Source organism: Pyrus communis, chromosome 3, assembly GCF_041283825.1.
Source record: "Pyrus communis isolate YQ-2024b chromosome 3, ASM4128382v1, whole genome shotgun sequence".
Lineage (NCBI taxonomy): Eukaryota > Viridiplantae > Streptophyta > Magnoliopsida > Rosales > Rosaceae > Pyrus > Pyrus communis.
The window spans coordinates 9,847,091-9,860,062 of NC_142567.1; the positions used below are offsets into that span (position 1 = coordinate 9,847,091).

The 12,972-nt window shown below is 37.0% G+C and overlaps 1 protein-coding gene across 1 annotated transcript; it reads right to left on the reverse strand.

Annotated features, from left to right (window-relative positions):
• Positions 1-263: 263 nt before the first annotated feature.
• On the reverse strand, positions 264-7,804 carry LOC137715831 (uncharacterized). The gene is made up of 12 exons (XM_068455178.2): positions 7,358-7,804; positions 7,009-7,076; positions 6,231-6,314; positions 5,773-6,066; positions 4,837-4,976; positions 4,121-4,208; positions 3,624-3,806; positions 2,478-2,639; positions 1,523-1,716; positions 1,242-1,392; positions 823-988; positions 264-676 (listed from the first exon to the last, which is right to left on the reverse strand). Exons 1-12 carry the CDS (start codon positions 7,740-7,742, stop codon positions 609-611), a joined length of 1,983 nt encoding a protein of 660 aa, XP_068311279.2. The 5' UTR covers positions 7,743-7,804; the 3' UTR covers positions 264-608.
• Positions 7,805-12,972: the final 5,168 nt, after the last annotated feature.

The window sequence follows — 12,972 nt, forward strand, 5'->3', positions numbered from 1 at the left end:
GGTTTCTGCACATAATCGGCTTCAGACGGAATCTGATGGCCATGTTTCATAACGAGGCTACCTGTAATATCGTCAAAATATATCCGCCTGGAAGTGGAATTCCTTCATTTCTCACCATCAGCACTTGATAGGTTATCGCATGTACATGTCAAAACCATTTGGTTAAGTTTAACTTTCATTTCCCTTGAAGCCATTAGTTAATGGAACACAATATATTCGATGTTAAATGTCTAAATAGTTTAGGAGACGGGATCAGGAGGAGATGGGATTAAGCATGCGCTGATCATCGATGACATCCTCTACGTCTGGATCTTCGTATCATATTTGTTATTTACATTGATTTCAAATTACAATTCAAAGGCCTAACTTACAGGTCCAAGCCATCAAAACTTGGGTACATACATGAAATTACAGTCCTTTTCCGTAGGATGGGTTGGTTGCATCGAAAATTCTTCCTACTACCAAGTCCGAAGCATGAACTGGAGAACAGTTTTACATCAACCACATTGAAAGTTTACTTCGGCATCTGATATTAACTAGTTTCCCCTGTGCACAAAGCCTTTCCAAAACAAATCCCTTGCTGGTTATGAGATGATATGACAAATGCTTCATGTAGCTAACTCCAATTTTTGGTCACTTGGCACAAGATTTGCCTGTGCTCGCATTGCAGCTCTTCCTGCAAACATATGATTTTACGGTCCTTAAAGGTGATTATTTGTCTTCTTCGGCATTCAATCATCACAAAAACAAGGAAATTCATGTAGGCATGCATGCAAGAAAAATGTATGTGTGAGCGTTACAACAGGCTATATCAGAACTGACCTTCCTCTTTTTCTGTTTTTCTCCTGTTAGACCATAGAAGCCGAATTGGAGTGCCTAAAAACCCAGCATCTGAACGGAGTTGCTTCTCCATATAACGCCGGTATGTCTCGGGGAAAAGTTTTGAATCATTGACAAAGAACACAAATGTTGGCGGCCTTATAGCTGCCTGTACATGAAACAAAGTAAATACACAATCTATTGCTATGTTCATAAGAAAATACCGGATATGTTGTTTATGACAGGCAATGCAAGTTCAAAAGAACAGATACTACCATAAAGATAGGCACATCGTTAATGTTTATTCCAATAACTTCTCGTAATCTTGTGGACGGTAACATCCAAAGTTTTCATAAACAAGGGTGTCACTTGGGAAGATATGTAATGAACAGGAATGTAAGAGTCCTGCACAAAACAAGTACCTGAGTGCAGTAATAAATGCGGCCTCTTTTGCCACCTCGTGTCCTCGGTGGTGATTTAAAAGCTAGTGCTTCCTGGACCACTTGGTTTACTACAGAAGTACTAAGCCTTCTTGATCTTTCTTTCTCAACTGTGCTAGCAGCATCAATAATCCTAAAGCCACTCCACAAGCCAAAAATATCAGCAAATATGAAACGAATTCTTGGGGTTTACAAGAAGTTAGCTGAAGAATGCAACTATGATGCAAGTTAAGCTATAAAAGAGATGCTGTTTCAGAACGTACTTATCAACACTCTGACCAGCTATTGCAGTTGAATATACAATAGGCGCCCAACCAAGGATACGAAGCTTCTCCCTGACATCCTGCTCATAGTATGTTGCAGTCTGCTGGTTTTTATTTGGTACGGTATCCCATTTGTTTACAACTATCAGGCAACCTTTGCCTTCTCTTTCTATCCTCTCAGCAATCTTGCAATCCTAGGAGTTCAATACAGAAGGAAATATAGTTAAAAGAAATCTACTTGTGGAAAGTAAACATCTCATTTCATTGAAATTCCAAGATGCCGTTTAAATTTCAAATTTTATATAGAAGCTATACCTACAAAAATAAAATTAAAATCCTTAAAAATTGAGAAAAGAAAAGCTTTTTTCACTCTTGAAGATTTAGAGAAAAATATGCAAAAGTTTGTTCATTGAAACTTATTTTAAAACCACCGACAAGATAAAACTAGAACAGCCACCAAGAAGGCACACAAAAAGCTCAAATCATTTCAAGAAAACCGCAACTTCCTTAAGCTCAATAGAAATTCTATTTCCGTTCACATGCATCACATGTGCAAAGTGCTAGATTGGCATGAATGAAACTGCCTTTCAAATCTGCTAGGGTATGGAGAGGAATGTGATTCCATTTACACAGTATTTTTCTTACAATTACTATACCAGAAAAGACGAGCTGAGATTCCTAGAAAATGGAGAAATCCTCCTGTGAAAAAGATTCAGCATATAGCTAAAACATCCATAAAGTTATATCATGATTATTTTGAGAAGTTTGTCCACCTTAACTTAATTTTTCTTTTCAAATTTTGGTTTCGCTTGGATGTGATTAATGTATTGGATTTGTACAAACTAAAGTTTCAAACATTAATCAATATCTGACTTAGTTTGTACTTTTGTAACCATGCGCACACGCGGGCAGGAAACTGTAGGCAATGATAACTCAAGAAGAATGGACAAAGTACCTGTTCTGTGATACAAGCCAGGGCCTCAATGACAAGAGCCACAACATCAGAACGACGAATGGCACGAAATGCTCGATTTACCGATAAAGCCTCTGTCATGCTACCTGATGAAGCAACGACGGCTCTTCTTCTGATTCCAGCAGTATCAATTAGTTTGAATTTCTGCAAGATAAGGAAAAAAAAAAAATAATGTTGCAATTATAAGTATCCAAGTAAATTTGAATATCAATAATGTATTGTCTTAACATCAAGAGGGAATCAGTAATAGATAATTGTTCTGACAGTTGTCCGCTAATATTTCAAGCATGTGAACCAAAATAGCTTTAGGATCCTAATTAGGAGTGCATATAAGTTGATCCGAACCAAGCTATTACTTGTTTGAGCTCGGCTTGGTATGTCGATAACAGAGCTGTACCTACACTTGAGCTTGCGTAAACAGGCTCAAAATTGGCCTTGATGCAACTCCTAGGATCAAGATGCAGAATCAATAGACAGAAGGAGAAGATGGAGAGAAAGAGAAGAAGACAAAGGGAAGGGGAAAACAGATAAGACAGAGAAGTTAAAAGAGAGGCAAAAAGGATTTCGATATATCTATCGGCAAAGAATTAATTTCTAGACCGCCTACTGTTAGAATAATTTCCATGTGTCAATACCAAACAGAATGAAAATCCAGCATAAAAGCACACACCAACAGGCAGAGGAAAATAAACGAACAAGCTTTAGCTATCTGAGCTTGAACAACTTGAAAGTGGCAAGGCTCTTTTGTAGACCCAATTCCATGATTCAGTCAACAAAATCAGTACTTGAATTCAGTAAAAGAAGAATAATGAAATTCAAGTAAATGAACAGCTTATGCTAGAGATCAGATTCATGGTTCAGTCTCGACATACAAGTATGCAGTCAAAGTTTTGCTAATCATTGATTTCATTACAAAGTCTCTCGACATTCCTAGGCAGAAATCCAAAAAGGAAACTTATATATAACGTCAGTTAATATGGAGATAAATAATGGTATTAAAATCACCGAATCTGAAGTGTTATTTGCTGATTCTTCAGTTTCAGATTAATCATGTTACATAACAGATTTTTTGTAATAACTGTCAACAATAGGTGGTATAGTAGAATGTAAATTGTAAACCAATCAAACCTGTCCATCTGGTCCAGTAAATTCCATATCAATAGCATCACGGGTTGTTCCACTGACTGGGCTAACAATTGTCCTGTCCTCTCGAACCAATGCATTCAAAATGCTACTTTTACCAACATTTGGTCGGCCAACAATTGCAATTGCAGGAACATACTCTTCCTGTTCAGCAAAATCCTCCGGGTCCTATATAGAAGCATAATAAACTAAATCATAAAGAAATGAAAATATTCATAAAACAAGGTAAGAAATTCATCTTTGGGCTTAATAGATGACGAAAAGCACCAAAAAATTCAAGTAAAGAACAAGAAGCATGAAAAGATTCTACTATTGAAACTGAAAAGTTCACTCACAAGCTCATAGTACTCTGAAAAGTGAGTAATATGTGGCAAAGTTAAGCCAAAGCCAATTGCCAATTGAAATTCAATATTCAACAAAAGACAGTCAAACTTAATTATTAATATACCCACATTAAAATTTCTGTGATTACTGATACAAACCTCATTCTTTTTCAGCCCTGAACACACAAGATCAAGAAGCTCTCCAGTTCCAGTTCCAGATATAGCAGATATAGGAAGTGGTGAAAACCTGGTCAACCAACCAAAAACCGTACCTTTCATAAATTAATATTAGTATCCTATTCTGTGTCCACTAGAGAATTGAAATGTGTCTTGAGTTTTTTTTTATCGGAACAATAAAGATTTATCCTAGCATTAGTTCTTGTTTTTTCTTATCAGGACAGTTCAATATTCACAAGCCTAATTATAAACAAACAGATTAGTACGGCTTGAAACTTGCGAGATATGTCAAATTTTCCTTTTGATTATTTACCCTTTTTCTTGTGTCTTTAGAGTCTTGTCCAAGTTGGTAATAAAGCAGGGCCAAATTGAAACATTTACAAGACTATATCGGTGAAAAGTGTATCAGACATAACAAAAAAATAAAAATATTTACACCCAGGATAATGCTATCATGCATCACCTTAGCACAACCCTACACCTATAATCCACACCCCAGGTGTAGTAAGAAAGAAATAGAAAAATTTACTATCCAATCCTATGTTATTATGTATTGAAGAAAAACCAAGGTACCCTGAAGACATTACTATTTATCAGTTTTACTTTTTACAAGAAAATAAAAACATTTAACCAGAACCCTTTTCTCAAAATTTAGTAAAGTAACATACGTGAACAAAATGGACAAGAGTTTAGCTTACCCCAATGACCAAAATTCTGATGCTTGCATGATCCCTTTACGTGGAGATTCACACTTGTTAACTGCAAGAATGATGTACTTATCTGAGAAGTTTTTACGTAGCCAATCTGAAATTTCCTCATCTGCTGCAGTTAGACCTGCCTGTTTAACACTGTCAATACCATGTACTAAAATCTTTACTATTATAAACCCAATATTCACCAAAGTATGTTTTAATTTAAAAACCTTCAAAAGTTCAAATACATACTTATATAAACTCATATCATCTGTACAATATGGTTATCATTGCAAAGACATTGAAACAATATAAAATGGTTATCAATTGAAAACAAAGTTTTAGGAACTTTTGTAATCATATTGCTCAACCTCATGAACAGTTTTTGACAAATTCAACTATTCCTGGGAATATCAATATCTATTTTGTCAAAAAAAAGAAAAAAGAAAAAAGGAATAACAGTACAAGTAGCATGATGGGAAAATCTATCATAATCAAAACGACATAACTCAAGCAAAACCACGTTGCACTCAACTCAAAGTCCCACCAATCAAATCAATTGCACTTAAAAGAAATTTAAAAGTCTTTCACACAGATCGCCAAAACCAAGCTATTTAATGACATCCAAAAGTCAAGTCTTGAAAAAAAAAAAAAAGGTCAATTGACTTCCTCCACCTTATTATCGTAAACCTGTATCATGTGTAATTTTATACTATTGTACAATTTCTACGATCAACTTTATTCAGTATTTTCAATATTAAAATGTACTTGTTAACTTTTAAAAAGTTTTCGGACCAGTATCACTTGCCAATGCTTGAATATGAATATATTTAGAATTTCAAAGGAATTTAAGGTTATATTCTTTTTCAACACAAAGAAGCAGAAAGCCGAAACTAAAAGGCACATTGCAGTTGTCCTGCATGTAGTTACCAAAAACTGTACCTGGCCATCAACGAGGAATATAATGACAGATGATTCTTCAACAGCAGCAGTAGCTTGTTTCTCGATCATTGAGGGCATCCTAGCAACAGCTGCCTCCCTTGAGGCAAGTGGGATTCCATCCATACCAATGGTTGTTGAAATAGCTAATTCTTCCATGACATTAGCCTGGGACTTTGAAACTGTAAGTACACCACCAGTATCCACCACCATAAATTCATGGTCACCCCAAAAGGATCTACCATACAGGCGATCCCTAGTAACCCCTGGCTCATCCACTACAATTGCCTTGTTCCCCTGGGATACATAACAAATATAGAAATAGGAAAAGGAAAGCAGAAGGGAAGTCAATTTATAGAGGTACAAACATAGATATAGTTACATCTGGAAGCTTGAAATTGTTAATTGTATAAAAGAATTGATGATGACTAGAAAATGAAAGGGCAGATTCTGGTAAGTACCGAGACAAGACGATTAAATAATGCTGATTTGCCAACATTCGGTCTTCCAACAATTGCAACCCTTGGAAGAAGATGGTCAGGGATCTGTAATTGAAATTTGAAAGGTTTAGAGAGTTATTGTTTTCCTTCATTCCAACACAATGACTCCCCAACTTACATCATTGGAAAATAATATTTGATTTGATCCTATAATCAACAGTACACTTGGAATATAAAAAGAAAAATATAATAAAGTTCTCCAGAAGTATAAGATAAACAGAACTGAGGGCATATGCAAAGTCTCACTCCAAAAAATTGCTCATGATACCTATTTGCGAAAAACGATTAATCAAAACAATGGCTGCAGTAATTTTTTGAAGTCCCACCTACTTATGATCTTTCAAGTGAACCCACCTACTTATGATCTTTCAAGTGAAGTATATTTATTTTTGTCAATTCCTAAGATAAAGGGCCTACGGTCCTAAGTGCTGAAAGCATGGTAACCACTGTAACGTGAAGATCTTGAACTCATTTAAACTAGCTTGGTCATGCCTGGAGACCTCGGGCACCCTACATCTGTTGCAAGTTTTAACTAACTTCTTACAGTTTATGGTTCTGATATCTCATTCTTAATAGCAGCTCGAATATGCTTTATGGTTCTGACATCTCAATCTTAATAACACCAAAATTTTAGAAGGATATCGGTAATACCATTATCCGTGAGCATTAACCAAACATGAACTCTCATTAGTTTCTTCTGAATAAATAAATAATGAAATAACCATGAGAAGATACTCACAGTTTTAACTGAACTTTTCTGATTCCTCTGCTTTCGACCAACTTTTTCTTGGTCATCTTTGTCATCTTCTGAAACCATCAAGACACATTAGAAACTTAGCCATCAACAATCCCAAACTAAACGAGAAAATTCCACCAAAACCCAAGTTCACTATTTTGTCAAAGTTTAAAGGAGTAAAATTCTTAATGAAAATCTTTTTAAAATAAATATTTTGACACCCACTACTTAAAGCAGAAATTTTGGGAAAAATTCAGCAGCTTTCGGAATAACTCGATCGAATTACGAATTGGGTTTTGCAAATGCAATCAAATTATGAACTGGGTTTTTCCATTCGCAAGAAAAAACACACCAATTCTGAGTTGGGTGGACAAAGAGGAAGAGAACTCTTCAACTAAGTATCGAGCGTCTTCTTCCAGGTCATCGACGTCGGCCGTCAATAACTCGCCGCCGCCGCCGTCGGACTCGTCAACGAGCTCCTCCTCCTCTTCGCCATCGCCTTCTTGTTGTTGTTGGTCATCTGCTGTGGAGGAGATCTTGAATTTGTTGGCAGGGAGGCGGGAAACGAAGCGAGGAAGAGTGTGAAGAGAAGTGTGGAGAGAAAGGGAAGGAGTGCGGAGACTGCGAGAGAAATATGTGGGAATTGGAAATGGGGAAGAGAGGAGAGAGAGAGTTTTGGAGAGAGAGGGAGAAGTGGTGGTTCCTCTGTAGCACAAGAGCTTCGAGGGGGCTGCCATTTTTTTGTGTGAGACTTCGTTTTCGGGGTTTGGCGGGTGGGAGGTTTATCCAATTCCATTTTGGGGTTTATGCTTATTTTATAAATTGTTAAATACAATTAATCGTTAGCCAAATATGAGTTTTAACTTAAAATTTATTTTTAGAACATATTTATTTTTAGTTTTATACTAGCAAAGAGCACATATTTGTGTGTGTGAATAACTGCCCACTTCCTTCCACTTTCTCCTAAAGCGCAACCGCAACCGCTCACCTCCTTCCACGTTCTCCTCAAGGGCAACTGCTTCAATTCATTCAAACTACAAACAAAAACATCATGATTTCACTTACATGTATGAAAAAATGATGGTGAGACAATTTCTCTTAATAAGTGTATATTTTTATCTTATGTAAATATTTTGATACAAAATTACTATTTTGCCCTCTTTATGTAAATATTGTGTATCAAAAGTGAGGGCAAAATAAGGAAAAAAAAGAGGATATGACTGTCATTTTATCAAAATGAACAAAATTACTATTTTGCCCTCCGCATCTCAACATTGTGTATCAAAAGTAAGGGGTAAAATTGGAAAAAGTGGGCAAAAAGGTTGACAAGGTGTGTTCTCTTAATATATAGTATATATTTAAGATAAGAAGTTAATTAATGATTAATAATTAAGAGACGAGACATATGACAAACAAATAAGTGTAGGGTGAACATGCATTAAGGTTAATGTCGGTGAGAAAAATACACTCTTAATAAAACATAAAAACAATAAAGAAAGAAATGAACTGGAGCAGATACATTCGACAACTAGAGTGTACACGGCTCTGCTAGTTCACATATTGGACATGCATGCATGGTATGACTCACGGAACACCTAACTCAGCAACGCGTTTTAAAGGTGTGGATGAAGTTTTGTGGACTGCCCGTACAGACCAAATGTGAATCGTTGGATGAAATCTGAACGGCTGAAAACCATCAATCAAAATGAGCTTGGGGTGCAGCTCACTAATTCAAAATGGTACCCAACATCAATTCAAAATGTTTGGAATTTAAATTCCCCAACCCCCCCCCCCCCACATCAACAGTTACCATCTTAAATTTGCCTTTTCCTTGCAAAACTCTCGATCTCCCGCCAGTCCTAAAACATCCTTTCCGTCGAAAAGTTGTTTACTGTTCGAAAATTTCGTTGCCCTTCGAAACCCAGTCGTAGTTCTGTTGTGCTGTCATCTCCGGCCTTATTGCACTTCCACACAGAAGTTTAAAAACTCAGGCGAGTTTGTTTCAAGGGTGAGCAGTCGGTTCCATAGAAAAGTACATGGTGCTTGTTTGATTTGAGTTGGTTTCAAAGTTGTTGATTTCCCAATAGTCGACGTCATACTTCATTCCCCAAAGTAAATTTGAAATTTGGTGAGTTTTGAAAATATGGAACCCTAGAAATAAATTTTGTTATTTTTGTAAAATTCATTAATTTGATTAATTATGCCTGTTGGTAGGTAAAATTATCTAAAATTGGTGGATATTTGGGGAATTTTTGGGAATTTCGGTGGAATGTGGGTTTATGAAATGTTGTTGATAGGTCATGTATAAGGGATAGGTCATTCAAATTTTTTTTGAAGTTATATTATTGAGTTGGGAATGATTTGGGAATGATTTGTGTCGTTGAAATCTATGTTAATTTTATGAATTAAGTTGATATTACTTAAGTCATGAAGGTTTGTTCATTGTAGATGTATTGTTATGAAAACTTATTGACATGTGTTGTGAATGTTATACATTGTTTGTGGATGCAAATTTCCTCCGCCTCTTGCTTTGATGAAAATGCACTTGCAAAATAATAACACATCCACTTAATGCCAAAAGCCTCATGTGCCCAAGATGAATAGGGGCTCTTGGCTGAAGAATTTCCGATGCCAAAGTTAATATTCTGAAAAGAATATAATTTTAGAAGCTTGTGGGTAGCCAATGGCTTAACATTTTAGTGGGATAAGTGGGTTATTCATAGGAGGGTGGCTAACCATTAGGGTTGGGAATGGCCGGCCATATTTCCTGAAATTGGTTGCAGTAATTCAAGATATTATGTGAAATAATATCATGAAATTATTTTGACATTTATTCTATAATAAATAAGGAATTTTGGGAGTTACATTACTGAATGAAATTAATGAGGGAATGATGAGTGGAATTTGAATAAATTTCATAATAACCTTTAACTCTTCCATGGATGGAGGGATTTTGAGCCGTTATTGTGCGTTGCATGAGCGTGAGAATTCGGGTGTGCCTCGCCCATCTAATGAGGGTAATCTCATTTTTCTTGTCTAAAAATCCACGTGTGGCCTCCATAATTTTTGGGATTATTTTGGCTCCACAAATGCCCCTACACCTGTTGGGCTGCTCGTAGGAAATGACAATAAGTGTAGAGATCCCAAGCTGCTTAGGGAAACATAAAATTGTTTCCTAATTTGATGTAGATTCTCACTTTGACTTGGAATTAGATTCTTCTAGGAAAGAGAGATAAATTGCCACCAAAGCCTATTTAAGCCTACGTTAAGTAGATGATTAAATTAACTTTCGAGAGCAATTATTTATCCCTACAAGAAAGAGAGAAAGCTAGAAGATATTTATTCCCCCTCCCTTAGCATTCTTCTTCGCATGCCCGTGCAAAGAACCATCTTCCACTGCTTTTCTTCATCTTCACGCCGCACCAAGGTAAGAAAAAATTAATTTTTCTTCTTCTTGATTTTTTTGGGAACTTCGGGTTTGAAAATTGGCTCGGTGAGGGTCGAGGAAGAGGGACATAGCAGCCACGAGGTTGTTATGCTGATGTTGTTGGCTAATTGCAGCTCGGCTTGGGCAGAGGAGACAAGGTGTGGGGCATTGGTCCTAGGCTGCTGGGCTCGGGCCTGTGCTGGTGACATAGAGAAAAGGAGGCACGGGGGCGCTAGCCCCCCTCAAATTGGTTTGGGCCGCAAAGGCCTTTTAACCCGAGAAGGTGAGAGTAGTGCCTAGGTTGGTTCGTGAGGCAGCCAGTTGGGCTGCGGCTTGGCTCATTGCTCCATGCAATTTTTTTTCTTTTCTTTTCTTTTCTTTTGTGTGTAGCCGTCTAATTTTTCCTTGAGTTTTTGTAGGAATTTTTTGAGCATGTCTCTTTCAAGCTATAAGAATGATGAATTTGTTTTGCTGTGGTATCGTTAGGGCAGGTCCATAAGTAAAGTGGGCTACTTCAAAGCTGCTCACGTCAAGATTAATTTTGATGAGATGTTTAAGGACTTCCTAGAGGTGTACAAGCACGCAATTTTGTGTGGAGTCTCGTGGAGCGAGCTAAGGAAGGGAGCAGTTGTAGGCATATGGATCTAGGAAGGCTATCAAGTTTCACCGTTACTACTTTGTATTGGGGTTCAACTTTCCTATGCCATATATTTTTTTAGGAGGCTGTCTGCTCCATGAAGTGTGCTTTTGCTCATTGTTCTCCGAACGCGGTTCGCGTGATGGTGGGGTTCCATAATCTGAGCAAGTTCTTTGACTTGGACCTGACTGTCAACGAATTCTAATACTTTTTTGACACGGACCACATTGAAGAAGTTGGGTAGCTGAGATCCCGCCATAGGCTCTTTGACCATTCAAGCAAATGGGACCATGACTGGGCTAGGGAAACCCTAGAAATTGGAGGAGAGTGGGAATCCAACTCCTCACCTAGGCTCGTTCTGACTGCTTTTATTGATGAGAAGTGAACCGTTTCGTCTTTAGGCTGCTTTATGCTTTTTTTGTTGAGCTACTATTTGATTTACTGAATGTCCTCCTCTGTTTATGCAGATTCGAAATTTGGCTCAACTCCTAAGACTTCGCTGGATATGAAGAAGACGCATATTTCTCTGGGTATCCTTGTTGAGTCCCATGAATAGTGCTGGTTGCTTAGTCATCTTCGTCGGGAGAAAGGTGGACTGCTGATAGGATTTTTACCACCTACCAAAGTAGGGATAAAAACACTTAAAATACTTGCTAGAGTACAAGGTAATTGTAGTATAGCAGCTCTAGCAAGGTTGTTCTCCATAGGGATTGAGTGAATAACTTATGTAAATACCAAATCTTAATTAATTATTTGAAAACAAAGTTTGGAAAATATTGATTTTATGACCTAAAATAATAAAAACGAATTTAACTAAGAACAATAAAATAAATTGGAAAAGTAAAGAAAACAAAAGAAAATAGTTTTGAAAATCTATTTACGCACTAGGGTTCCTCTGTCACCTTAACAATCCTACGTAGTTCTTCCAATCACTTATGAATTACCCATGCATATTTTGAAGGTTAGGTTTTCCTAATATATGCCTCACTTGGAACCTCCAACATAGAACGTATATTTAACATGCAACCCGTTCGTGGCGTCTAAATCGAATGTGAACATGCAAGACTCATTAAGTTTTGTAAAAGCCTTTTGAAAAACCATACAACCCTTAAGACGTGTCGTCCATCCTAAGAAGTTACACATATTAACCACAAGAAGCCTTAGTCAATTTCAGGGACAACCTCCGCAAAAATTGCATCAAATTACTTTTCTAAATATCCTAATGTTGGCCAATCACTAAAACATTTATAATTTAAACACAGTGATTAATAATTCAAAACTTGCATGCATAATATCATAAGTAAATTGAAAAGAAACTACACATTCTTGCTAAGGCTCGTGGCCTCGCCCTAACAAATGAAATTAGTTACGAACAATCATAAAACAAAATAGGGTAAATCTCAGTTCACTACCCTCAAGTTTCGTGGTTTTCAACATTTAGTACATGAAGTTTTTTTTTTCCCAGAGTCATACCTAAAGTGTTAATTTTGGGATAACCTAATACATCCGTTAGTCAGGCTGTTAAGTCTCTTGTTAACTAATGATGTGGCATCCATGTGGATAATGACTAGGAACCACATGTCATTAAGGGGTCCACGTGGAAATTAAAAATTAAAAAAAAATTCCTGCCCAAATTTAAAATATTAAAATAATTAATTAAACAAAAGTATTAAAAAAAAAAAAAAAAACTAGAACCCTCTTCGTCTTCCCCACCCAACACCCCTCAATCCCCTCCACGGCTCCACCCCCTCCCCTAACCCAAACCCTAAATCCCATGTCTTCTCTGATGCATTCTTCCCTCTTTACCTCCTTGACCCACCTTCCCCCTCTCCTCTACTCTCTTCACCTTCCCAATCCGGATCTGATGTAAATCGGGTAGCTCCGATTACCCAAATCGACGTCC

Coding starts and splice junctions, on each gene's coding strand:
- LOC137715831 (XM_068455178.2), bottom strand. CDS start 7,742: ATGGCAGCCCCCTCGAAGCTCTTGTGCTACAGAGGAACCACCACTTCT. Junction 6,067..6,230: donor TATTTAATCGTCTTGTCTCG/GTACTTACCAGA, acceptor TATGTATCCCAG/GGGAACAAGGCAATTGTAGT. Junction 1,717..2,477: donor TGGCTTGTATCACAGAACAG/GTACTTTGTCCA, acceptor TTGAACTCCTAG/GATTGCAAGATTGCTGAGAG.